At 50.4% G+C, this 26,559-nt stretch overlaps 3 protein-coding genes across 13 annotated transcripts in view; 2 read left to right on the top strand and 1 right to left on the bottom strand.

Annotated features, from left to right (window-relative positions):
- The first annotated feature begins 747 nt into the window (after positions 1-747).
- Positions 748-7,168, top strand: LOC120809150 (para-nitrobenzyl esterase). Of its 3 annotated transcripts, XM_078086060.1 has the most exons (11): positions 748-856; positions 1,918-2,194; positions 2,339-2,753; positions 2,947-3,054; positions 3,397-3,593; positions 4,162-4,364; positions 4,443-4,501; positions 4,780-4,947; positions 5,438-5,665; positions 6,151-6,297; positions 6,362-6,482. In XM_078086060.1, exons 2-10 carry the CDS (start codon positions 1,925-1,927, stop codon positions 6,291-6,293), a joined length of 1,791 nt encoding a protein of 596 aa, XP_077942186.1. In that variant the 5' UTR covers positions 748-856; positions 1,918-1,924; the 3' UTR covers positions 6,294-6,297; positions 6,362-6,482. The 3 variants fall into 3 exon arrangements, with proteins under 3 accessions (XP_077942186.1, XP_040018719.2, XP_077942187.1); XM_040162785.2 differs by having other exon boundaries at positions 6,151-7,168; XM_078086061.1 differs by lacking the exon at positions 4,780-4,947 and having other exon boundaries at positions 6,151-7,168.
- Positions 7,165-16,506, top strand: LOC120809173 (USP6 N-terminal-like protein). 3 transcript variants are annotated; one of them, XM_040162822.2, is made up of 15 exons: positions 7,165-7,440; positions 9,434-9,584; positions 9,926-9,999; positions 10,316-10,401; positions 10,483-10,522; positions 10,610-10,690; positions 11,134-11,241; positions 12,176-12,285; positions 12,716-12,764; positions 13,394-13,514; positions 13,611-13,705; positions 13,802-13,867; positions 14,559-14,658; positions 14,849-15,001; positions 15,075-16,506. In XM_040162822.2, the coding sequence occupies exons 3-15, from the start codon at positions 9,934-9,936 to the stop codon at positions 15,437-15,439; spliced, it is 1,440 nt and encodes a 479-aa protein (XP_040018756.2). In that variant the 5' UTR covers positions 7,165-7,440; positions 9,434-9,584; positions 9,926-9,933; the 3' UTR covers positions 15,440-16,506. The 3 variants fall into 3 exon arrangements, with proteins under 3 accessions (XP_040018756.2, XP_077942189.1, XP_077942188.1); XM_078086063.1 differs by having other exon boundaries at positions 7,260-7,440; positions 9,882-9,999; XM_078086062.1 differs by lacking the exon at positions 7,165-7,440 and adding an exon at positions 8,931-9,289.
- A 301-nt stretch (positions 16,507-16,807) lies between these two features.
- The window catches only part of LOC120809431 (serine/threonine-protein kinase BRSK2-like), a 44,416-nt gene continuing 34,664 nt past the window's right edge, over positions 16,808-26,559 (bottom strand). For 3 of the 7 annotated variants that reach the window (XM_078086053.1, XM_078086054.1, XM_078086058.1), the window contains 7 exons: positions 25,065-25,125; positions 22,411-23,065; positions 22,087-22,135; positions 21,560-21,683; positions 21,274-21,454; positions 21,112-21,201; positions 16,808-18,817 (listed from right to left, as the gene is read on the bottom strand). In XM_078086053.1, the coding sequence (XP_077942179.1) occupies positions 18,600-18,817; positions 21,112-21,201; positions 21,274-21,454; positions 21,560-21,683; positions 22,087-22,135; positions 22,411-23,065; positions 25,065-25,125 (1,378 nt within the window). In that variant the 3' untranslated portion in view covers positions 16,808-18,599. The remainder of the gene's footprint in view (positions 18,818-21,111; positions 21,202-21,273; positions 21,455-21,559; positions 21,684-22,086; positions 22,136-22,410; positions 23,066-25,064; positions 25,126-26,559) is intronic. The other 4 variants (XM_078086055.1, XM_078086056.1, XM_078086057.1 and 1 more) reach the window with 2 other exon arrangements.

Below are 26,559 nucleotides of genomic sequence, written 5' to 3'. Positions count from 1 at the left end.
GTGACAAATTGAATGAATAGTGAAACCTCAACCCCCCCCAGAATTACACACCCAGCGAGTTTGTAAAGGTCAACGTGCTGCAACGAAGCGTTTTGATTGGTCGGTGTGAAATCAGTAGAAAAAGAAGGCAACGTCTTCACGCTGTTTGAGTGGAATAATGTCCTCACAGAGCGCCGCTGCCGAGGAGCTCGGGGGGTTTGGCGGGTCACTGACGCTACAAACACACACATTTTCGGGATGAATATAGTTTTTGATGTTCACTGTATTTTATTTTTAGGTTTACAGATTTAATATTTTCATATTCAAAACGTTCACATCTTTTTTTCACATTGAGACTTTTCCAGGATCCAGTGACTGTGTTCTTCTTGTTTTACTTTATTGTATATTATACAGTTAATCAATAATCGGTGTGCAATACTTTGAAAAGGCGGCGTAGCAGGTGGCACCAACAAAACCCGCACCTGTCGTCATGGATCAATGCACGTGTGACGTAATCATGTAACCAATAACGATGATTAAAGAAATAACTCATTTTTTAGATGAATAATCTTTGTTGTTCGTATTATGGATGCAGGCCTTCATAAAAGAATAGGAATCAATTATATATTTTTATTTATTTTCCTCCTCACGACCTGTAAAAAACAAAGACTTCTCAACCCTCAATTTCCGTTGTTTTAGATGTGTGATAATGTGGGAAATGAGATCACAGAACAACACAAACGACGGAACCGCGGGGGCGCGCGCGGGGGGCGCGCGGCACCACGTGACGACAGCACGTAAGCAGACGCGAGGCTCCGCCCCCTCCGCAGGGCGAGCTGCTCAGTCTGGAACAAAGTCGTTGGGTCGCACCGACATGGTGAGTAACGAGCCGCTCGGGTCCGCGTCCCGGTACCGGACGTCCGCACGAAGGACACGTTGTCTCCTCCCGGGAGCCCGTCTCGGTGTCCCGCCAGACGGTCTCAGTGCGACCAACGCCGAGATTTATTAATCATATTTATTCCATGAGAAAAAAGTATTTTAACGTCCTGTCCGATCATTGAACCACGCGGACTGTTTCCTGTTTGGCGCGTGCGTGTTTGTGTGCGCGTGTTCGTGTTATAAATAAGAAACAAACCGTTATGTGAGTGATCCGATTCAAAAAAGGGATTTATAGCAGCGTAATGTTTTATTTACTACTACACCATAGTTATACATGATGCTACTACATTTTACTACTTGCATAATACTACTACACCATAGTTATACATGATGCTACTACATTATACTACTTGCATAATACTACTACACCATAGTTATACATGATGCTACTACATTATACTACTTGCATAATACTACTACATCTTATATATGATACTTGTACATCATATCTGTGTATTGGGTGTAAAAGCTGTTCTCTGAATCATTGACGATGTTTCTTGTTGTTTGGCTGCTGATTCAAACCAATATTTAGTCACTAAACCGTCCAAACGTATAAATGTGTTGTTATGTTTATAACAACACATTATTAAAGTAAGAAGGAAATAAACGGTTGTATTTGGTTGTCATTATTTTATTTAATGCTGTATGATAATGTGCTCTCTTTCATCTCTAATATCGTTGTTCATCATTCATGTGAAAACATCTGGATTCATTTTTCAGATTAGCTTTGATAAAATAATCAGATTCTCATTTTCACTGAGCAGAGCCTGAACACATCACAACGTAACTGTGACCCTCCGCGGGTTAGCCGTTAACACGTAGCGGTTAGCGGCTAACGCTACTAGCCCCTCCCCCTGTCTGATTGCTGATTGGTTGTCTGTTTGTCACTGAATGTCGGAGGAGAAACCGACGCCGTGATGTTTACCGGCTTGTCGTCGCCACAAACCGATTTAATAAAAGCCGTCACCTGACCCGAGACTCCTCCCCTTTGTGCCTCAGAGCGAAGATGAATGAGGACGCGTTCGAGGTCCTGGAGAGGGCGGAGTACCGCTACCTGGTGCAGGAGGAGGAGGAGGAGGAGGAGGAGGCGCAGTACGTCCGGCACAGACACTACATCAGCCCCCTGCTGGTGCTCTCCAGGCGCTGCGTCCTGCTCATCGGCCTGGGCGTGGCCGCCCTGCTCTCGCTCGCCGCCTACCTGGGCTTCGTGGCCCAGACGCTGCCGCCGGGCGTCGCCCAGGTGACCACGGACTGCGGCCAGTTCCGGGGGAGACACGTGAGTGTGGCGACTCCTCAAAGACCTGAAGGAAACGTAGTATGAGGGTCAAACATGAATGTGGAACGACCAGCTGAGATTTACTTTAATGACTGATGTTTGTTCATTTATTCTATAATATGAACCAACGTCCCCCTTTGACAGAAAAATGGAGCCTACTCCTTTAAGGGCGTCCCCTACGCCGCTCCGCCCGTGGGCGACCTGCGCTGGGCGCCTCCGGCCGAGCCCGCGTGCCGGGCCGGCGTGACGGACGCCGGACGCTTCCGCGCCGTTTGTCCTCAGGTGCGCCCGCGGTCCGGCCGGGTGGCGGGCCAGGAGGACTGCCTCTTCCTCAACGTGTGGACGCCCACGCTGGCGCCCGGCGCCGGGCTGCCCGTGGTGCTGTGGATCCACGGGGGGCGTTTGCACGCGCTCAGTGGGGGGGAGCCGGGATACTCCCCCACGGAGCAGCTCGCCGCCGACACCCAGGTCGTCTACGTCAGCCTCAACTACCGACTCAACGCCTTCGGCTTCCTGGCTCTGGAGATCCTGAGAGAAGGTTCCCCAAAGAACACCTCAGGTGAGTTACGCCTTAGTTCATGTATATAATACACACCTGGGGTCACGTGTAGATGGCGTGTCCAAGTTGACATACATGTATACCAATAAGACGTTTCCTGGCTCGCGCTCCTTGAGAAGAGTTGAATTCAGGTCCTGAAGCAGCAGAGAGACCACATGGGACCACAAGGTCACATCCTTGTTCCCCCCCACAGGGAACTACGGCTTCATGGACCAGATCGCTGCTCTGAAGTGGGTCCAGAGGAACATCCACGCGTTCGGAGGAGACCCAGAGAGAGTCTCCATATGGGGGCAGAGCTCTGGTAGGAACTGTGTCACTGGGAGGAACGATTGACCTTTTGTTTGACCTTTGTTTGACCCAAGGGGCAGAATAAACACTGGGCAGTATGAACAGAACCAACGAAGCTTGTTTTATTAACCACAGACTTTATTAAGTGTAAATAAATAAAAGCGTATGAGGAATAAAGATTCATTCGTTGTTCTAATTGAAGAATTCTTCCCAGAATGCAATGCACAGCTTCCAAAGCGGACTCGAGCTCGTCAAACGGAGAACAAAACGCTCCATAATTCAACGTTATAAGAAACAAAAGAGTCTCTGGGTGACCCGTTGCTCTGAGTTCTGACCCGTCTCTGTTCTGCCGAAGGCGGGACCTCGGTTTGGACCCTGATGACGTCGCCGCTGGCGAAGGGTCTGTTCCACGCGGCGGTGGACATGAGCGGCTCGTCCGTCCTCAACGCGTCTCTGGAGCGGGCCGAGGACGACAACCTGGTGTTCCTGAAGAGGACGGGCTGCAGGGACCGGACCTGCCTCCGGCACCTGTCCGTCAAACAAGTCCTGCAGGTGGGAGGCGGAGTCATGGCACCAATTACAAAGTATTCACACAATATTTCAGTATTTTATAAAAATAGTTCATCTTTATGCTAAAATTAGACTTTAGAATTATTTGTTCCTGAATGAAAGTTTCTAATTAAATTGTTTAAATGTGGAAAGTCGGAAAAATCATTTTTTGTTGCCGTGAACCTGTGTGGATTTATTGGATAAAAAAGCACATTTTCCACCTCAAGATGAAATATGAATAATATATTTTATGATGTGAAATAATCTGTGGAGGTTATTACGCTCTTTAAATACGTTTTATTTTACTTCCCCGTTAAATCGTAATAAGTTGACTTAAATAAAGTCACGGAACAGTTTGCTTTTAAAGTTTCTAGAGAAGTGGATTCATTTTAGTTTTAAAGTAGAAAATAAACGATCGGTTCATTCAGGCGACGCAGTGAAAAGAGCAGAAATCTCTTTGATTTGTTCCCAACGACGTGAAAGCGTTTTGATTGTCGGAGCTGTTTAGTGTTTCTGGAGCTCGTCACATCATCGGCTCTATTTACTCTGAATATCCTCCCCCCCCCCCCAGCACGCCATCCCGTGGCAGGACTACCCGTCCTGGGCCCCAGAGGACTGGATGGATCTCCCCACCAGGGGGCGCTTCGCCGGCCCGGTGGCCGTGGTGGACGGTTACGTGCTGGAGGCTCCGCCCTTCGAAGTGTGGGAGAAGGGAGGAGGCCACAGCGACGTCCCCTTTGTCGTCGGGACAACGGAGCAGGAGGTCGACTTCAGGTGAGGACGCGGCCCGGTTCCCGGTTCTGGCGTCCGGGTTCATCTCGTCAAACCTCAAACCTGTGTTTCCCTCTGCAGCCCAGCGGCAGCCAACATCTCCATGTGGACCTGGGGGGACTACCAGTGGTTTGTAACAGGTAACATCTGCACAGGGGCAACATCAGCGTGAACCCTCTGAACCCAAAGCATGAAAGTCCTGTTTGCAAACAGAACCATGATGACTAGAGGAAGCTCAAACATGTCAGTATACGTTACATATATAAGAAGGTATCTGAATATGAAATAATGGGACCAACAATAGAGCCTTGTGGAACACCGGTGTCCTTATTCCTGGTTGATGAGGTCATCCGGGTCTACCGGCGCCGATGGGGAACCCGAATGGAGCAGGGTCATAACCCTCGTCTGCTCCTCACAGAGAAGCTCCAGGCTTTCAGCGCTAATCTCCCCAGAGAAGCGTTGGCGCTTTATCCGAGCTCCGCCCCCTGCCCCACCGCGGACCGCTGTCCGGAGAGGGCCTACACCACCATGGGGTCCGACATCCGGGCCACCTGCCCCAGCAACGAGCTGGCCCGGGGGGCCGCAGGTAAAAGCGCAACTCGTCGTCAACTAGGGACCGTTTGGGTTCTTTCCGACAGGCTGACAAACGGAGCCTGAACCCAACGAACGCAGCATCACATCACAGGTCATTTAGACGGTACGGTTTTAACCCGGGGACCAATTAGGAGTTAAGCCTCTTGCTCAGGGGCACTTCAACACGGAGCAGCCAGGGCTTTTATGTTTGAACATTACTGTAAATATAAATAAATGAAAAACACTTGACACTGAAACTACGGGAATTTGAGGAATATTGGTGGTCGTTGCGGACACGCCCCCCCCAGGCCAACCGAAAGTCCTCCTCCTGGCTCCGCCTGCTCCTCTCGTACCCGAGTTTTAGCCTCCGCAACCCCCAGGCCTCCAGCGCTTTGGGCCTGTCGGTACTTTTCAGCTGCTTCGAGGCCTCTTCTTCTACAGGTGTAAGCGGCGTTAGTTATTTGCTGTAGATGTGAAAGATGAATCCCTGTCCGTGTGTCCAGCGGCCCTCCTCAGCCCCGTGTACCGCTACGTGGTGACCCACACGCCCTCGGCGCCGGTGGACGAGTCCTCCGACCTGATGCCGTTCGCCAGCCGCTTCTCCTTCCACCGCCTGGACGCCCTGGCGCTCTTCGGCGGGCTGGAGGCGGTTCTGGGGAGACCCCCCTCCGATCGGGACCGGAGCTTCAGGGACCTCCTCACGCGCCACCTGGTCCACTTTGCCAGAACAGGTGAAGGTTCTTCGTGGGGTTTACGTGCGCGTGTTCTGCCCTAAACCCCGCCCCCTCAATGTCCCCCTAAACCCCGAGGCCGGTGAGGCCGTCGACTCCGAGGGTCCAAGGGGGACATTGGGGTCGGGCCCCACGCATGGAAGGTTTCTGTGACACAGTTTGGGTTCACTGTCCCTTTAAGTTCTGGCCCGATTCACGTGTCCCCTTCACAGTTAGTGAGTATTTTACCGAGCGCCTGTCCTCTGTCCTCTGTCTCCTCTGGGACTTTTGTACTCCTGCTTGATTTGAAGGCCTGTTGATACAATAAATAGGTCTAAAAAATAGGTTTATTGTGTTTGACTGTTGATATTCATTACATTTAAAAAGCAGACATAAAAGTTAGTAACTAATTACTTGGTAAGTAACTAGTAACTGTAACTAATTACCTATTTTCAGTAACTTGCCCAACTGCTTGTGGAAAACATCGGTTTTATTTCTTTTTGCAGGTAAGATGAAGGAGGAGTGGCCAGAATACCCAGCAGCCACTGCTCTCCTGTCCGACCAGCTGACCGCCGTCCACAACTACTCGTGGGCTCGCTGTCGGCTGTGGAAGGAGAGCGGCATGTCTGCGTACGCGTGGTCCACCTGACCACCTGATCACCCGACCACCAAACCACCTGACCACACCACCAACTGACCACCACACCACCTGACCACCAGATCACCCGACCACCTGATCATCAGACCACCTGACCACCAAACCACCTGATCATCAGACCACCTGACCACCAAACCACCTGACCACCAAACCACCTGATCATCAGACCACCTGACCACCAAACCACCTGATCACCAGACCACCACACCACCCGACCACCTGATCATCAGACCACCTGACCACCACACCACTTGACCACCTTACTACCACACCACCACCTGACCTGACTACCACACCACCACACCACCACCTGACCACGACACCACCACCTGACCACCACACCACCAGACTCATTCACCCCTTCACACGCTGATGACAGGAGAACCACACACAGTGACACCTGTCCATCAGTCACTAACATCCACACTGTAGTCGCAGCTACAGGAGCCATGTTGGTTAAGTGTCTTGCCCAAGGACACATGGACATGCAGGTTAGCCGAGCCTGGGATCGAACCGACAACCCTCTGGCTGGAGGACGACCTGCTCCCCACTGACCCACAGTCGCCCCACGCAGAACAAATTGAGATTTAAAGATTATTCAAATAAAAGTCCCCACTCCGCCTGTCAATCACTAACATCACAAGACGTTCTACATGTTTGTGTGCATTTATTTGTTTGCTTCATTCATATTTCACTGCACTCATTGTTTGCTTTTCCCCTTCCAGATGTTTAGTGGATGACGTCACTCTAAATGTGCCCACCAATGATTTGAGCGCTTGACGGCTTCACATGTAAACATTATTCATCTTGTGTTTTCACGTTGTATCACTTTTTATATGTTCAATAAATCGACACCATATCGATGAGTTCATTCGCATTCGTTCTTTACTACGCGGCGATGTTGCACCGTCAGGTTTGTCTCTTTCTCCAGCAGGTGGAGGCAGAGGGGGGCGGACGGGGGCAGGTCCTGTTCCGGCTGACTGGTGCCACGCTGCGCTCCCCGCTCCGGTGGGACCGGGACCCGCGCGCGGCGCGTGCGTGTGAGCGCGAGGGGGTGCGCGCGCCGCTGCTGGCGCCCCGCGGAGCGCCTCTTTCCCCGCGTGATGCCCGCAGGAGCCGCGGCGCTGCTCGGACCCCGGTAACGTCCCGCCGCTTATTCCCTTTTCTTCCTGTGTGTCTTCATTGTCTTCGGAATAAAGAAAGGGAGACGACGCGTGCGCGTGCGCGCGACGGCACAGAGCGACACACGGCAGAACTCGGTCGGTACCGACTGAATGCGGCTCTCCGACGTTTGATTTACGGGAGCAAATAAAAGTCTGTTTCTACGTGCACGTATTAAATCCAAGTTATTAAAGGCTGCAGGCAATAATTCTCATTAAATTATCACTAAAGTGGTGATTAAATACAACTGAAAGCTATTTTCTTGTATTTCTATGAATGAAAAAGAGAAACTATTCTCCCCTTTTGTTTGCACGCAGCTACGCGCTCCCGCACATAGGGGGCGGTGTTTCACGGCTTGCTGCAGAAAACCACTGAAACGTCTGTTCACGTCGATCCAAATCCGCCCTTTGGTCTGGACGTGATTTGAACCGAAGTCGTCTTTGTCTGTTTCCTTTTCTTGAGTCCGTCAGACGAAACTAGTGGAGCCGTCAGTCAGCTTGAGGAGAGCAGCAGCTCGGGGGTCTGGTCCCGGTGGGTCCTCGTGGATCAGCTCTTTCCGTCGCTGCCGGACTTTGGTGACTGTGAGCGAGTTCCTACGACAAACCTCGTTTGTCATTACCGACGAGTGTAGTCGTCCTATTATGTTGGACGAAAAGAAAAGCTGCTCTCTGCAGTGACCTCTGGTCTTCACCAGTGACCTCTGGTCTTCACCAGTGACCTCTGGTCTTCTTCAATGCAGCATGATGTTCATTTAGTGAATGATGATCTCCACAGTGAATCTTTATTCAATAGAAACATTCAGCATCCGTCTCCTGGTTTCTCTCGGGGTGATTCGATGCTGAAGGGAATCATCACGTTCAGCTCCCACTTCATCCGACTGGATATCTGACCTCCACCCTCCTCCACCCACCTCCTCACTAATGATTCACCCCGTTAACCCCCATTCAGACCCGAGGAGGCAGCATCGGCTCGCTGAGATTCCCCAGATGTGGATGACTCGCATTGCTGCATCTGGATATTCTAAATAAGTTCTTATTGTGAATCCTGGACGATGTTGAGATTAAATCATCGGGTCAAAAAGCTGAATAATCCGTTTGGGGAACTCATCGGACTCGACGCACCTTCACAGCGACGATGGGATGCAGGATGCTCGGTGCCTGAGGTCGCCTGCAGACTGTGAGGAGAAGATGTCACAGGTTCTCAGTGCCTGTGATGGGTTTCTGAAGCAGATCCTTCACGTGGCCGGATGAAAGTTTATTGAGTAGAAGAACCCATCGCGGCTCTTTGTTCCTCTTCTGGGACAACAGATTGCACTAATCCCCTCTGGAGAGGTTCCTAATCCCGGTGGTTTGGGGCTCCAGACTCGCTCTCGGAGGTTCTCGCCTCGGGTGTTGATCCGTACAGAAAGTGTAGATGTTTAGTTCCCTCGCTGCTTTGTTCGGGGATTATAGCCTCCAGCTGGGGTGGTGTAGTTCTAAAAGGAACAACAATACACCGGATTAACGGTATGACATCACAAACCTCCCTGCCCTGAATTCTGCTGCTGATGTGTGTTTGGGAAACACTAACTGAGGAGCAGACGGGTCATTGGAGCCTCCTGTCACCGGTGGTGAGGTTTAGTAACACACTTGGTACCCGGCGACCATCAGGACCATCGGACACCAGCAGCCACAGGAAGCCGATGAAACCTCACATCCGTAGTTTCTCACGAGGCGTTCAGGGACACAGCTTCACGTCAGCTAGCGACTCTCTTGCTTTGTTCCTTTGATCCTCGGCTGCAGGAAACTGACTTCTGGAAGGTTTGAAAGAACGCGTTGGGACAGGAAGTGAGCCAAATTCCTCTGCTATTGTATTTTATGCTAAGCTATCGTAAACCGAGAGTTTGTGGCATGTTGTCTGATCCAAATGCAGAATTGTAATATAATATGAATTACTGTTTGAGTAATTACGAGTCCCTGATGTCTACTCAGGGAGCAGGAGACGGAGTCCGCCATGTTTCTACGGAAGCCTAGAAAGGTCAAAGCAAACTCTGGAGAGTTTCCCACGTTTTAAAGTCCCACGGAGGCCTAGAAGAACTCGAAAGGGGTCGACGGCGGCGCAGGAGTAGAGAGGAACCGCAAGGTTGGTGGTTCGTTCCCTGCTGCTGAAGTGTCCCTGAGCAACACACCTGACCCCTTACTGCTCCCCGGGCTAAAAAATGTAATGTAAGTCGCTTTGGATAAAATGTAATGAAAGGAGGGTTGAGCTGAGGGACACTCTGCAAGAAGTCACTACACCTTTAATTGTTTTTAATACAAATAAAGGAAATGCATCACACACCACTTTTGTTTTAGTGATAATCATTACAAGCAAAGTCCTCAGCGACCGACGGCCGCGTCTATCCGCTGTTCTTCTGCTGTTCTTGTTGTTTGTCTCCAGCTCGTAAAGGTCTGCCTCTCCTCCTCCTCCTCCTCCTCCTCCAGATATTGACATGAAGAAAGACATCGAGACTCTAATAGCAGAGGAACGAGCTGATATCATCTTGAAATATGCTGCGGTGAGTAGCTGTCTCTCATTGGGTCAGGATGGACCAGGTTTTATACCAACAGTGGAATTCATCCTGAATCTGAAAATATATCATTTAGTACTTGATGTAGTTTTACTGACTTCACATCATTTTGAAATAATTTGTGGGATGTTTTTAGAAAGTAGCTTTAGATGCTGTGAAATGACTTGACCTCCATGTATCCTCTTGTATGAATATAATTCTAATTATGAAAACTTTCAATTTCTAAGTGCCAACAAAACCCATGGATTCACACTGCACAAATAATAATGTATTGGATATTATTTAAGTCAGTTTGTGCCTGCAGGGGAGGCAGGGGGGGGTGGAGGTCGACCCCTGGGAAGATGCAGACTACAGCATCTACAAAGTCATGGACCGCTTCGGCTTCATGCAGTAAGTCGCTACGCGGTTCCTCCTCCTTCTGGAGACCTGTGTTTGCCTCACTGATCATCTTTGTGTTTGATTTGTTCCCAGCGAGGACGAACTGCCGGCCCCGACTGCAGATGAGGAAAAGGTAAAAAAGGAAGTCATGAAGATGTCGTCACCTACAGTAGCACCAGAACGCCAAACAGTGTCCAGACCTGCTTCTGTCTCCCCCCAGAGGAAGCAGCTGGAGGTGGAGAGGGCTGAGAAGTGGCTGAAGATGGCCAAGAAGTGGGACAAATACAAGCACAGTGACAGGGTGAGGATCAGAACTTCAACGAGGTGATGACAAGTGGGTCCTGGTTTCCGGGGGAGTCTGAACAAGGCTTGAATAAGGAAGTCAAAGCTTCATGAGTTAAAGCTGCATTCTCTCTACTCACCACCAGGGGGTGACTCTTCAAACAGGGGATACTTAAGGGTGGGGCTACCTACGTATAGACTTGTATACAACCAGAGCAGTCGCCCCCCTGATGGACAGAATGCAGCTCCAACAAATAGACTCAAAGAACCGGAAGCTGCTTCCTGCTGTTTGAAAAATAAACATCCTGCACTTTTCCGAACGCTATTCGCAAAATCATTTTCAAAACGTTCTCATGGAGTTTAACAGCTCTGTGACTCTGCAGAAAAGCATCTTTCCAAAGTTTTTTAGTTTTCATCCACCCAGTGTTTACGCCCCCCCCGCCCCCCTCTTTTTGCTGTCAGATGGTGAAACGGGTCTACAAGGGCATTCCCCTGCAGCTCCGAGGCCGGGCCTGGGCTCTGGTGCTGGACGTGGAGAGGGCGAAGAGGGAGAACGAGGGCAAGTACGAGGTGTGTGTCCTCATGACTCAAACTCACACGACTAAGGAAGAGGTTGTGGGATGAGAATGAATCTTGGTTTTTTACTGATAACAGACACACATGTATCATCGGGGATTAAACCACGGTAACACAACAAGTAGAAACTGTTTTCAGGGTAACGTCTCCTCACATTTCACATGGTCTTTTACATCTCGTCTGGCTCAGAAGGCTAACGCTATGCTAACAAGATCCAAAGTGAATAACAAATATTAAACATGATTTGACAGCGTGTTGCCATCCAGCCTGTGTCCCTTTGTAGCTCCAGATATTAAAAAACATTTCTGGTCCTTTTCGTGTGAGATCCAAACACATTTGATCTCAATCCTGTCCTAGTCGACCCCTCCTGGTTGACCCCTCCTGGTTGACTCTCCTAGTTGACCCTCCTGGTTGACCCCTCCTAGTCGACCCCTCCTGGTTGACCCTCCTAGTTGACCCTCCTGGTTGACCCCTCCTAGTCGACCCCTCCTGGTTGACCCTCCTAGTTGACCCTCCTAGTTGACCCTCCTAGTCGACCCCTCCTGGTTGACCCCTCCTAGTTGACCCTCCTCGTTGACCCTCCTCGTTGACCCTCCTGGTTGACCCCTCCTAGTTGACCCCTCCTAGTTGACCCCTCCTCGTTGACCCTCCTAGTTGACACTCCTAGTTGACCCTCCTGGTTGACCCCCCCTAGTTGACCCTCCTGGTTGACCCCTCCTCGTTGTCCCTCCTAGTTGACCCTCCTAGTTGACCCCTCCCGGTTGACCCTTCCTGGTTGACCTTCCTGGTTTACCCCCCCAGTTGACCCTCCTGGTTGACCCCTCCTCGTTGTCCCTCCTCGTTGACCCTCCTAGTTGACCCCTCCTAGTTAACCCTCCTGGTTGACCCTCCTGGTTGACCCGGCTTCTCTTTGTGTTTTCCTGCTCAGAGGATGAAGGATCAGGCCCGTCTCTACTCAACTGAGATCAAACAAATCGACCTGGACATCAACCGGACCTTCAGGAACCACGTCATGTTCATGGATCGCTTTGGAGTCAAGTGAGTCTCAAGCTGTGATTGATTAGTGGTTTTATTCTACTGCTTTTTGCCTCAACACATTGTGAGAGAGGTGATGTCATCCCCTCACAGTGATGTCACTGTCCGGACCGCAGTGTGCGGCAGCTACGTGCTTTTAAATATTCAAAAGAAGATACTCTTATAGACACAAAGAGGAATGTTGGTGGAGATGTTCCTCTCTGATTCTATTTACATTTTTGTCTTCTGCGTTTTATGGTCTTTTATTTTTTACTTTCTTCTTTCTCTGTTCGGTTCTTCTCTGTTCTTTAGTTCTTGTGTTCTCGTCTTGCAGTTTTCTCTTGTCTTTTGTTTGAATGTTGCTTTGTTGAACTACACTACTGTACATGCTTACTATGTATTTACATGTGAATAAGTCACGTACCTCTTCCTCGTCTTCCTCCCTCCTCTACAGGCAGCAGTCTCTGTTCCATGTTCTCTCTGCATATTCAGTCTACAACACGGTAAGTAGCCGTTTCTCCGAAAAACCCCACCAAAATACCATTTATGCTTTAGGGCGGGGCTACCTTGTGATTGACAGGTCTCCACCAGAGAAGTATACCGCGTCTCTACCTCACTCCTTCAAAATATGGTCACTTCCTGTCTGTGGCAGCCAAAAACAACAACATGGCGGTGGCAACATTTGGAAGGAATGACGTAGAGCCGTTGTATACGTCTCTATTAGAGACCTGTCAATCAGCATGTAGCCTCGCCCTAAAGCGTCCCCTGCTTTATGGTCGCTTTGACTCTAAGTGGACCATAAGTCACTAAATGAACATCATGCTGTGTTTAATAAGACTTGAAACTAGAGACTGAGACCATAAACTCATGTTTACAATGTTTACTGAGGGAACAAATGAAGAGAGAAGTAGAGTAATTTCCTCATAGACGTCTATGGGAGCAGAGGAGTCGCCCCCTGCTGGTCACTACAGAGAAGTAGAGTAATTTCCTCATAGACGTCTATGGGAGCAGAGGAGTCGCCCCCTGCTGGTCACGACACAGAATGCAGTTTTAACTGCTGGAGCTTTGGCTCCAGGCTGCAGCCTCGTGCTGCAGGGACTGGACATGTGTTGTTTGTGCCGGCTGCCTGCAGGAGGTGAGCTACTGCCAGGGGATGAGTCAGATCGCCGCCCTGCTTCTCATGTACATGAACGAGGAGGATGCCTTCTGGGCGCTGTCGCAGCTGCTAACCAATCAGAAGCACGGCATGCACGGTGAGACGCCCCCCGCATGCTTTGAGGAGGAAGCGGTGACTGCAGGCCGCTGGTATTAAGTGGTATTAAGAAGCGCCTCTCTTTTCTTTCCGAAAGGATTCTTTGTTCCCGGGTTCCCCAAACTTCAGCGATTCCAGCTTCACCACGATCAGATCGTCTCCAAACTCATCCCCAAGCTGAAGAAACATCTGGTGAGAAGTGTCTTCACCGCAGAGACACAAGCTGGCTGCAGGAATTCAGACAGATGATTGATGATCCTCCCCGTCTGTCTCTCTGTGTCTCTCTAGGACAGAGAGCAAATGTCTGCAGGGATTTACTGCACTAAATGGTTCCTCCAGTGTTTCATTGACAGGGTGAGGAAGCTGATCTTCATCCTTCGTCGTTTCACACCTCCAGTTAGCAACACAGTGGCGTCACAGTTTGTCAACTTCCTTCCTTCTGTGACGATGGCGGTGTGACGGGTTTGCGTCCCTAAAACACCAAACCACTGTGTCCAGTTCACCGCGTTGTCCTCAACGTGGAGGCGTCGGACCGCTGATGCTAATCGTTAGCATACGCACATCCCAGTCTTGCATGTAAACTTAAGTTGATAAATGTTTCTTAGTAGAGTTGATGATGTATTCTGTCATCATAACTCCTCGTATAAATAAATGCTTCTGCATCGTACTGGTACGATCTATTAATGTGATGAGAAAACAACTGTCAGGAGGTTCTATGGTCCATCTGTTGTCTCTAAACTTCATTTTTGGGGAGAATCTTTGAATGACAGTTGATCCTCAAAGCAAACGAGGACCCACCGGAATTTTCCAGCTTGCCTTTTTAAAAGATTTGACACGACTTCAGCATAAAACTCTCCCGGTGATACGTGATCTCTGAACCGCCATTGGCCCACGATCCTGTGGTGGCGGTCTGGCAGCATCGGGCCGCTGTCAGCGCTCCGGGACCCAAAACCCCTCCTGACTTTCCAGAAGTAGAGCCGCCAGAAAAAAGGCCGGAAGAGCAAAGTTCTGTGCGATTATCGGTGCATCGCTTGTGTTCCTGCAGACGCCGTTCACGCTGACGCTCCGGCTGTGGGACATCTTCATCCTGGAGGGGGAGAGGCTCCTCACCGCCATGTCGTACACCATCCTGAAGATACACGAGAGTAAGGACGTGACCAACAGCTCAGTCTGAACATCTGGAGTGGGCTCCAGCTTCTCATGGTGTTATAACAAGTTAGATGTGCTATGCTATGCTAACAAATGCAGCTTCAACTACAATTGTTCAAGTCACACTGAAGACTATTTGTGTGTGTGTGTGTGTGTGTGTGTGTGTGTGTGTGTGTGTGTGCGCAGAGCGGCTGTTGAAGATGTCTCTGGAGGACCTCAGAGAGTTCCTCCAGGAGCGGATTGCTCACACTTTGTTCTACAGCGACGATGTCGTCATCGAGCAGCTTCAGGCCTCCATGGCTGAACTGAGGAAGATGAAGCTGGACCTTCCTCCCCCAGGTACCCGCCGCCCCCCTTCTGTTCATGCTGGTTATTGAGAAGCCGTGACAGCGCGTTGGTGCTCTGCTCTCAGGGAGGCCTGACGAGCTGCCTCCTCTGGCTCCGCCCCCTCCACCCGAACCGAGCCCCCGCGTCGTCCCCCAGGCGCCCGGCTCCACACCCCCGGACCAGAGCCCCTCCAAGGAGCCCCGGGACATCGGCGAGGGGGACGAGGACCCGATCGTCATCCACGGCCGGACCCGGGCGACCCCCGACGGCGCCCCTCTGACGGGGCCTCCGCCCTACCGGCCCCCGGGGAGGGAAGCTGCTGAAGGCCGGCTGCTGGAGCGGGCCTCGGCCCTGCACGCCCACGGGGACCAGGACCAGGACCTGGACCACAGCGAAGCCTCAGAGGGAACGCTGACTACATATTTCACAAACGAAGCGGTGATGTTTTGATGAAGGACCTTCGTGGGGGAGTCAGCTGGTTCATGACCAGTGATCATCTCATCTTACTTATAATTAATAAGCAATAATTAATACTAAATATGTTGCCGCTTCCCAACAAACACCCATTTTGGTTCTGATTTCTTCTAGTTTAAAATGTCTAACTGGCCTCATCAGGTCCTGATGAGACTCACGTGGTCTCATTAAACTGGGACTCAAACCAGTGCGCCGCCTCCATCGTGGAGATGAAATAAAGAAATCACACTTCCTTCTCTACCTGCATGTTCTGCAAATCGGTGGTGCTTTTACGAGGGATTTGGACCCAGTTAGTCTCCTGACGGAGATCCTGACGTGCACGAAGCGACGGGTGTGAGCTGCATTTTGGGAAGTGAAGGATCTCGTCTTTAATCCGTCCCTTGAACAACCCCGATGAACTGAAAGAGGAAAGGTACCTTAAAGTAATACTCCGCTCTGATGTACTGCTTTCACAACAAGATGTTTGAGGAGGACGGACAGAAGACACCTCACGTCCAACTAAACAAAGGGGCTGAATTATGATGTGTCTCCGTTTACAGGAAAGTCACTTCTCTGTAGTTTTTGTAGATGAAAATGTTGCTGAATCCGTTTTATTTTTGGTAACGACGTCTCGATGCCTCATTGGACGATCTGTAATCCGGCTCCTGGTCTGGATTCAGTAGGAGAAGTTCTCCTTGTGAGGATCTCCACTCACAAGGAGGAGGAATACACAACATTTAGAACCCCTCCAGTCGCCGGCGTGATCATGTGACATCGCTGCGTTTCCATGGCAATAAGCGCGTGTCGGAGCCGAGGACGTCCTGCTGTGACGCGGAAACTAAAAGGTTTATTTTTGGACGTTTGTCGCACATCAAAACCTTTGTTTGGAGTTTGAAGACGTCTCATTGGTCCGTGGAAACAAGTCTCACGGAATTCAATTGAGTTGTGATCTCGAGCAGCTTATTTCCAATTCTCATTGAAGTTGGTGTATTATTATATTCCTGATCTTGATTGAGTGTGATGAAGATTCTAATAATGAGAATAAATATGAGTAATAACAGTAATAATCTGCAGACGGAGGCGGTGGAGATGAACTTACTTTGGGCTCTTGGTTGATGGTGACGGTTGATTGACGGCTGCGAAGTGCTGCTGATCTCACAGTCTGTGCAAACAGGAAGTGGGTGTGGCCTAACCACATAGCCACGCCCCCGTCCTGTTAGCAAAACTGCACCAACGTTGTAATAAGACTGTTAGAGGTGAATGGATTATTAATGCTGCGTGTATCTAACAGTCGACATACACGTCTAGTGCAAACAGGAAGTGGGCGTGGCTTCACACAGGCGGTTTAAAAACAGGACGCGGCTCCAAAGTCAAACAGATTTATTTCCTTTAGCACTGAAGTTGTTCACAGTAACATCACGAGGGGGGAGGGGGGGGAGACCTGCACGGAACCCGTTCTGTGTGATTCCCCCCGACAGAAAAAAGAGGGAAAGCAAACAATGAACAATGGACGGTATTGCTTTAATTTGTCTCTCCTACGCCCCCCCGCCGGAGACCCCCCCGCCGGAGACCCCCCTCTGAGAGGACGCGTTGCCCGGTGACAGGAAGGAACTCAAATGTGATGAAGAAACCAAAAAGGCAAATTGAAAGAAAAGCACAAAGAGAAAAAGGGAAACGATTCCAGCGACGACATGCAAAGAAAAGACAAAGGCTGAACATGCAAAGAAGCGTACGGGGTCAAAGGTCAAAGCAAAGACGACTCCCCTTGATTTTTAAATAAACTGGTTATTTAAAGAATGAGCGTCTTCGTACACAGGATGGGGGGGCGGGGGTCTACGTCTACATTCTTATATTACGGTAAATCATTTTACAAAACGTATATTACAGGTTTCTCTCGCTCGGGGTGGCCGATGTTTCTTCGGTGTTCAGATAACTTAACGTGACAAAAATACCCTTAAATAATTTGAAACATTCTCTACATCGTTTGTATAAATAACTGAGCATAAATTAACATCAAAGGAAATGGCAAAAATACAGTAAAGTACAAAAATATACACAACAGTTCAATATTGTAGAACTAAAAATAAATTAAAAGAAGTTACGCAACTGAACCCAGAATCTGACACACGGGTCAAAAGTGCAGAAGGAAATTTCCCCGCTGAGCTCGGTCACACCAGGAAGTGGAGCGGCAAAATGAGCTAACATGCTAACTGCTAACACGCGTCTATGTATCTATATATGGATACATGGGCATATACACACATATTTATATATGTATATATAAATATGTGTATATGCTCTTTTTATAGATATATAAAGATATAAATAGACACATGATAGAAAGAAAAAAGAAGCTTCGGAGCAAAAGACACAGATGTTAATGGAGCCAAGCTAACAAGCTACGCTATGCTAGCGAGCCGATGTCACCGGGATCATTTTGCCGCTCTCTTAAACGCCGGCGTGACCGAAGCCGCCGCGGGAAGAAACAAACATGAGCAGAAGAAACGGTTCTAGAAAACATAATGTCACGACTACGACTCTTTACACACAGAACATCATTCGATCTGAACAGCAGATCGTTCATTTATTCATCAGCTTCCCGCCAAACGGCCAAAACCTCCCGCCCCTTTTTAAAAGAAACGTCTCAGAAATCCATAAAAAAAGAGAAATACAATCCGGCCAGCGTGCGTCCGTCTCCTCCAGAAGAAGCAGAAGAAGGAGGAGGAGGAGGAGGAGGAGGAGGTCCTGTCATGGGCAGGAGGTCCTACAGTGTGTCTTTCTTTGAGGACGTGGGGGGAGGGAGGAGGCGCGTGTGGACAAACATCACTGTCTTAAGGCTTTTGTTCATTTCTTTTTTACAACTCCTGCGAGACGTCTCTGCGTTGGGGCGCGGTGCTGATCGGGGGGGGGGGGTCTTTTCTTCGGCCCGGTCTGGAGCCGCCGCGCCGAGGTTAATAGCTATTATGGATGAATCCTGGTGGCAGAGACAAGTCAAGCCATCACACACGAGGACACACACCCAACCCAACAGAGAGACACCCCCCCCCCCCCCGAGGACACAGGCGAGAGGGACAGGGACAGGGGGAGGGGGAGGGGGGGAGGCTACATTAGCTACTTATGCTAAAACACGGATCCAGTCTCCCTACTCGTGCGCCCCTCAAGGCTGCTCCGCCGTCCGGGCGCTGGCGGCCATCTTTGTTTTGTCTCTGCCGGGGGGGCACTTAGAGTCACATTGGGCAGGGGGGCTGCCGGGGGCATGCTTGGCGGCAGGGGGGCTAGGCGTGGAGGGGGGGCCGGGGGGGTGGGACGCTTGGACGTTCTTCTCGTCTGAAAAGAGCTGTTTAATTACGTCAAAGAAGTTACTCAAGGGGCTGCCTACACAACGGGAAGAAAAGAGAGAGAGAACAAACAACACATGAGCAATGGTCCACGTGAAGGAGAGCAGGAGGAGGGGATGCAGGATGGGAGGAGGGGTGCAGCCAGAGGAAAGGAGACGTTTACGTCTTCGTGTCTTATGACCGACTGAAGGTTTGAGTGTGACGTCATCGACGGCCTCGGAGTCTCGGTTCCTCCGTGCGAGCTAACGGGAGAACGTTCAGGGTTCACGCAGGAGAAACTAGAGGCTTTTAGGAGACGAGAAGGAGCACATTCGCTCTCTCCACACTAAACTAGTTTAGTCTCATTAAACCAGATTTCACTGTTTACTGTCACATTTTGTGTCTGTTGGTCGACGAGTTAAAGCTGCATTCTGTGTAGTGACCAGCAGGGGGCGACTCCTCTGCTCCCATAGACGTCTATGAGGAAATGACTCTACTTCTCTGTAGTGACCAGCAGGGGGCGACTCCTCTGCTCCCATAGACGTCTATGAGGAAATGACTCTACTTCTCTGTAGTGACCAGCAGGGGGCGACTCCTCTGCTCCCATAGACGTCTATGAGGAAATGACTCTACTTCTCTGTAGTGACCAGCAGGGGGCGACTCCTCTGCTCCCATAGACGTCTATGAGGAAATGACTCTACTTCTCTGTAGTGACCAGCAGGGGGCGACTCCTCTGCTCCCATAGACGTCTATGAGGAAATGACTCTACTTCTCTGTAGTGACCAGCAGGGGGCGACTCCTCTGCTCCCATAGACGTCTATGAGGAAATGACTCTACTTCCCTCAGTAAACATTGTAAACGTGAGTCTTCAACACATCATGATGTCCATCTGGTGGATCGTGGTCCTCTCCATGGTTTCTCCACATCGTGACCCCAAAGGCTCCCGTTAGCTCTCCGTCATGACAACAACCATCAGGACAACATCCAACACCTGCTCGCTTCTCCAGCAACACGTCACGACACGCCACACGGTTTGTCCTTCATCCCACTTACCGTCGCTCCTCTTCGTCAGCACGCTGACTTTCTGCTTCTCGGATATTTAGTGTTTCTGTGGTTTTAGATACGTGTCCAGGAGCCGTGTGGCAACCATCAGCATGCAGACACACACGCACACACACACACACACACACACACACACACACACACACTCACACACACACACACAGTCCCGGGTCGGGGGATGTGTGTGTGTGTGTGTGTGTGTGTTTTGCATTCGGCATGCAGGTCATTGACAGAGTGAAGCTGTGGATGACAGGAAGCGGGTGGAGGGGGGAGAGGGGTGGAGAACAAAGACGTAGAGAGAGAGAGAGAGACAGATGTGGGTTATCTGCACATCTGGAGGGGGGGGGGGGGCTGAGGGGGGCGAACGGCGCCTGATAACGGTCCCGTCGGGGCCGCTGCTTCTGACCGGTAGTTTGGATCTCTGGAGACGAGCTGCTGTGCGCTAGCAGCTTTAGCCTGGCTAGCACAGCTTTAGCCTGGCTAGCTCAGCTAGCGCGGTTAGCTCAGTCAACGGAGGCCTTAGTTTTACATCTATACTGAGAGGTGATTCTTATTCGTCACATTAGAAACCGTCTGCTTATGACGAACAGAATCACTACAAAACCTCATTGTTGTAATTATTCTTCTGTTATTGAAGCCGTTGGATTTAAAGTCTGTGAATCAAAAACAAATGAAAGAATCCAAACTGTCGGTTCAGAGACGGCAGACTGTGGTGTCCCTCAGTGGGAGCCGAGCAGGGCACTGGTTCTCTCCCAGTAACACGTAGGTCACCAGCTTGTGTGCGTGTCGTAGTTGCTCTTCACCACCACCAGAGGGAGCCGTTATCAAGTGAATAACCACAGGGACAGAAGACGGACAGCTGGGACACATAGTCACTCTCTCTCTTGTCTTCCGTCTATCGAGAGGCAGCGCGACACGTGCTCGGGTTGTCCCGGGTTGTCCCGGGTTGTCCCGCTTTAAGTCTCTGATTTACTTTTAAACATCCGTTTTCCTGGCGGAGGTTTTTCTGCTGAGTCAGACGCTGGAGGACGAGCAGCTCTCTGTAACCAGCGACGTGAACGCACAACTCGAGCCCGCTGACCCGTGTGTGTGTGTGTGTGTGTGCACGCCATGCCATGTGGCATGTGGCATGTGGGAGGGGCATGCACGTGGAGATGCCGTGTGCTAAAGCGGTGAGCCGAGCGCCGGGTGTCCGAGGCCGCGGTGGCTGAGCTGTGAGGTGCCAGGATGCCGGGAGGAGGTGAGGGGGTGAGGAGGGGGGGGGTTTAGGCAGGTGGGGGCTCCACTAACCAGATATCTGCGGCTGCATGCCGGGCTGGTCGGAGCTCAGCAGCTGGGCCTGGATGGTCTCCACCACGCGCTTGAACCGCCGGCTCGGACCTGCAGAGAGAAACATGCTCGATGGTTCTGAAGTACTGAAGAAGACTTCTGCCCCGTTGCCTAGCAACTCACCCGACAGCAAGGTGAAGGTGACAGAGTAGATGCCGTTGTCCTTGGTGGCGCTGGTGCTCTCCGTGTAGGTGATGTCCACCTGGAACTTGACGGGCTTCTGGAACACCGTGGGGCCGGCCGTGGACTTGTACTCGGCCCGGAAGCTCGTCTGAGAGACGACGCTGTGGCTCAGACTGGGGATCTGAGGGGGGTTAGGGGGGGACGGGGCATTAACAGCAGACAGACACCTTATATTCCCATAATGCACACAAACATTCTCCTCATCTGTTGATAAAGAAGCGCGTACGGAGAGGAAGGCGTGGACGATGTCCGCCTTGATGGAGCTCAGAGGTTTGTCTCTGATCACGATGAAGATCTGCTCCTCCTTCTCCAGGTTGATGAAGTTACCAAACCACGACTTCTTGGCCAGTCTGCAGGGAGGAGAGCAGAAGGAGGTGAGTGGAGGGAGGAGAGCAGAAGGAGGTGAGTGGAGGGAGGAGAGCAGAAGGAGGTGAGTGGAGGGAGGAGAGCAGAAGGAGGTGAGGAAAAGGAGGAGAGGAGAAGGCGGTGAGGAAAGGGAGGAGAGGAAAAGGAGGAGAGGAAAGGGAGAGCAGAGGGAGGAGAGGAAAGGGAGGAGAGAAAAGGGAGGAGAGCAGAGGGAGGTGAGTGGAGGGAGGAGAGGAGAAGGAGGTGAGTGGAGGGAGGAGAGGAGAAGGAGGTGAGTGGGGGGAGGAGAGGAGAAGGAGGTGAGTGGGGGGAGGTGAGGAAAGGGAGGTGAGAAAAGGGAGGAGAGGAAAGGGAGGACACTGGTTCTGAGGAGAAGACGTGACTCACTCTGGAGAAGAGTCCGGGGTGAGGCTGGACATGTCCTCCTGGGTGGGAACTGTGGAGGTAAGAGGTCAAAGGTCACATGGGTTGTCCTCTATCTTTTTTTCCCTCCATTATTTTAACAATGAAATATTTCCTGAATATCATGAACTCGTTGGGAGACGGAATGTTGCAACAATAATTATTTCACATGACGATGAAGGTCAAAAAATGAATGTAATAAAAGAATGAAAGCAGGAGTGATTGTGGACGTTCACCCGGTGAGTAATCTGGTCTCATCGCTGACACGCTGAGAGATAACGGGAGTCTTTTAATCTGAAAATATCTCACCTTGCATCTTCCTGCGGTGGAAGCGCGGCGAGCCCAGGAAGCTGTTCTTGATGGAGTTGAGGCGCGTCCTCCAGGGCATCCCGCCGATGGACGGGCTGGGGGGCGGCGTCGGGCTGGGCGTGCCGGCGGGGCTGTGCTTGGGCGTGTGCACCGGGGTGCCTTTGGGGGTGGGGAGGGGGCTTCCTCTGGGGGAGGGATGGGGGGTCACCTGCGTGATGGGGACACATTTGCCGTTGTGGTCAGGGTGGGGGTGGTGGTGCCGGCGGCGGGGCGACATAGGGGGCACGGGGGAGAGCGCGATGGAGAGCTTTGGGGGGACGGTGAGGGGGGGGTGGCGTCTCACCCGGGGGCTGTTGGGGACGCCGGGCGGCTGGCAGGGCGTGGAGGGCTCAGATTTGGGGTTGGTGGGGCTCTGGGCGGTGTTGGGGAGCGGGTTGGACCGGGCAGTCTGCAGGGGCTTCTCAGACACCTTGGGCTTGGCGGGGAGGGTCTGCGTGCGGGGGTGCATGAGGGGGGACCCCATCTTTGGCTGGTGGGAGTTGGGCGTGCGCGGCCCCACCCCGTTGAGGCGGGCCTCGGGGGAGTGGGTGGGGCTGCAGTTGGGGGACTGACACAGGTTGGGGGACTGGGGGGGGATGAAGAACCGCCGGGTGGGCTGCGATTGGCCATGCACCGTGACACGTGGCGGCAGCCAATGAGAAAGCCAGAGGAACGCCACGTGTTCCCATGAACAAAACAAAAGCACAGCAGGATTGTTTGGTTGTGAAAGCGGCGTGGCGGATGCGTGGAGAGGTGGAGCAGGCAGGAAGTGGTGAGAGTGCAAGAAAGAAAGAAAAAACAGAACATGCGATTAGCAAAGTGGTCAGCCAATCAGGAGGCAGCGCGGAGCATTAAGAGGCGGGATGCACCGAGTCTGAACCGCTTCCTGTCTCATTGGTCTCGAGTCTATGAGTTCTGTTTGCTCCCACGTGTCGTCTTGTTGTCTGATACGCAAAGGTTACTGTTTCTTTTTCTTTTTATATTTTATTACAAAATTATTGAATTATTGTTGTAAATTTATTTTAAATAACATAAATAAAAACCTTTTTTAACAACTAGTTATTACTAATGGTGAAGATAAATATAAAAAATGAAAGAAAATGTATGTAAATGAATGTATTTGTGAATATATGTTGCGTGTATTTTATTTCTTTTTTACATTTTTCCTACACCGGCTCACAGGCCGTCTCCACGGTTACCGGCGGTTACGTCGGTGCATCCCCAAATCACCCGCGAGTCACGCAGCTCAACAAGCTAACGGACTTAGCCCCGTTCCATGCGCGGCGCTAATGCTCGATGGAATGAATGAGCGCCGATAGAGACGGATCGGAACCACGTGGCACCAGCAGAGTCCAGCTCCACCCGGAGCCACAGACCCCGTCTCAACCCAGAGTGTGTGTGTGTGTGTGTGTGTGTGTGTGTGTGTGAGTGTGAGTGTGAGTCCTAAACCGTCTTCTCTTAATCACAAAGGGCCTCATGCAGCAAACACTTGTACAAACAGCTGCAACCTTCTAGACAAAGAGTCAGTGTGAGGTTCTATGAGGTTCTATGAGGTCCTCATAGACTGTGAGTGAGTGGGGAGCAGGTCGTCCTCCAGTCAGAGGGTTGTCGGTTCGATCCCGCATGTCCATGTGTCCTTGGGCAAGACACTTAACCCAACGTGGCTCCTGTAGCTGCGACTACAGTGTGGATGTTAGTGACTGATGGACAGGTGTCACTGTGTGTGGTTCTCCTGTCATCAGCGTGTGAAGGGGTGAATGATGTCATGTAGCGTTAGAAAAGACTAGAACAGGGATATACAAGTACAGTCCATTTATCATTCTTCTCCACAGATTTACTACAGTAGAATGGAGTCAACGTTCTGCTCTTAGACACCTACAGTGATCCATATCAGTTTGAGTGAGCACTGCAAAACGCCGACTCCATCTGAAGCTGCCGGTTCGTGTTTGACCTCGCGTGGCTTCGTCCGGAGAGGAACCTCAGCACATGAACTTGTTGTGAAGATCCCTCGACACAATAGCAAGAAGTCTGAATAGAAATGTCCTTTAAAGAACCTCAGCCTCAACTTCACACACTTCTTTAAAACATTAAATTGTAGTGATTGTTAAGTTCCACCAGGTCTCCTGGGTGAAAACCGTCCACTTTGACCTTGTTGCTCTTTATTCTGTGAGGATGAGAATTGTTTCTCTCATCTGGAGGATTTTCTAAAAAAAGCCACCTAATTAAAATAATAACCCACATTTCCTTATTATTGTATGTAAACAAATAGTCATAATAAGAAGATATATAAGATATTAGGATTTTGTGTTGGTGCTCAATAAAGACTATTTGTTCAGTCATCACAATGAAAAAGAACAATAAAAAGATTGAGCGGTTGTTGATGAAATGGCGACTCGTGTGAATTAGCACAGCAGGGTGCGGCACTAACGGGGGTCTTGAGGGGTGTTTGGTGGGAACGGGACCCCAGCACTAGTCGCTACGTAGCATAGCGTGTTAGCGTTGTCTTTCCAGCTCCATGTCCAGAGGTGAGCGTGACCAGCAAACCAGTGAGGTGCATTTTGGGTAAAAATCACCAAAACCGCACAAGCGTGTGGGGGGACGGACCGGACACTTACCCTGGGACTGCTGAGAGGACTGGTGGACAGACCGGAGGACGCTCCACTGATCGATCGCGATCTGCACACACACACACACACACACACACACACAAGGAGGGAGTCAGTACTCACACACACACACACACACACACTGCATAATGAAGCCAAACCACACACACAGGAGCCGCTGTGATTGGAGGACTGTGACTTGGTCCCTCAGTGGGACGTCCCATCAGGTCTTAGATGTTTCATTATCGTCATTGTTATTGGAGCCTGAGCTGATTGATCTAACAGCATCGGATGTGGTAGCTGTTAGCATTAGCTAACACTCAAACACAAACAACATGCTGGCGTTTGATTCGTAGGTCAGACACGTCAGCATTACACAAACACACACACACACACACACACACACACACACAAAATTCATTAGCATCATTTCGTTTCTCTTCTCCTGTTTTTCCATTTTTCATTTACGTATCATTAACTTTTCGTCCTCCTCTCTCACATCTCTGTCTGGATTGCCCTTTACACACACACACACACACACACACACACACACACACACACACACTAAGCAGTACCCATACCAGGGCTGCTGATGTCACAGACTTTGGGATTTAATTGCCCATAAACAATTTGGCTTTGTTGGAAGTGAAAAATGAAAACAGTAAATCATATTTAAATAAGCTTCACACACTGTCTCTCTCTCTCTCACACACACACACACACACACACACACACACACACACACACACACACACAAAGGGAAAGAGGATTCACTGGCGTTAAATTAGCTCTCAAAGCTGCGTAGTCTTTTATTTCACTGGTGATGGCGGCCATTTTGTTCCTTTTGATTATTATTTCTGCTTTGTTATTTATTTATTCATTTCCACCGTGTGTGGTTGAAGCGTGTGTGGTTGAAGCGTGTTGTTGAAGTGTTACGTATGTTGTTGAAGCTTTGCGTGTGTGGTTGAAGCGTGTGTGGTTGAAGCGTTGCGTGTGTGGTTGAAGCGTGTGTGGTTGAAGCGTTGCGTGTGTGGTTGAAGCGTGTGTGGTTGAAGCGTGTGTGGTTGAAGCGTTGCGTGTTCCAGGCTAATGAAGCATGTCTCTGGACTGTTTTCATGAGCTCCTCAGTGGTCCAGTCGCTTTGATTGGAATCTTTGTAGTTTGTCTTTAGTTTCTAAATGTGGAGACGATAGAAACGTTAAAAAGATTGTGATACAATTCATGTCTTCGCTCCTTCGTCTGTTCCTACGTTAAGTCATTATTGTCCTGGGTAAACAAATCCCAGTTGAAAGTCTGAGTTTAAATCATTACACAAGTGAAAGAAGGCTGTACACAGAATGTGAAAGGAAGAGTTTCATCCAGGAGTTAGCATGCTAATGAGCCGCTAATGAACAACCATTCTGAGGAGCTGCTGCACCTTTAAATACTTGATTCTACGCATTATATGTCTTTGTTGTCACCATCATTTAAAATAACAAATGATTTGTGGTTCTGTGTGGTTCAG

Source organism: Gasterosteus aculeatus, chromosome 12 (genome assembly GCF_964276395.1).
Source record: "Gasterosteus aculeatus chromosome 12, fGasAcu3.hap1.1, whole genome shotgun sequence".
NCBI classification, from domain to species: domain Eukaryota; kingdom Metazoa; phylum Chordata; class Actinopteri; order Perciformes; family Gasterosteidae; genus Gasterosteus; species Gasterosteus aculeatus.
The sequence above is the reverse complement of the archived record's forward strand: the minus strand, read 5'-3'. Positions and strand labels throughout refer to the sequence as shown.

Excerpts from the sequence above, each read along its gene's own strand:
- LOC120809150 (XM_040162785.2), top strand. The coding sequence starts at position 1,925 with ATGAATGAGGACGCGTTCGAGGTCCTGGAGAGGGCGGAGTACCGCTAC. Across the intron at positions 4,502-4,779 it reads CTACCAGTGGTTTGTAACAG|AGAAGCTCCAGGCTTTCAGC; the intron begins GTAACATCTGCA and ends TGCTCCTCACAG. Across the intron at positions 4,948-5,437 it reads GCTGGCCCGGGGGGCCGCAG|CGGCCCTCCTCAGCCCCGTG; the intron begins GTAAAAGCGCAA and ends CCGTGTGTCCAG.
- LOC120809173 (XM_040162822.2), top strand. The coding sequence starts at position 9,934 with ATGAAGAAAGACATCGAGACTCTAATAGCAGAGGAACGAGCTGATATC. Across the intron at positions 10,000-10,315 it reads TCATCTTGAAATATGCTGCG|GGGAGGCAGGGGGGGGTGGA; the intron begins GTGAGTAGCTGT and ends TTGTGCCTGCAG. Across the intron at positions 14,659-14,848 it reads CATCCTGAAGATACACGAGA|AGCGGCTGTTGAAGATGTCT; the intron begins GTAAGGACGTGA and ends GTGTGTGCGCAG.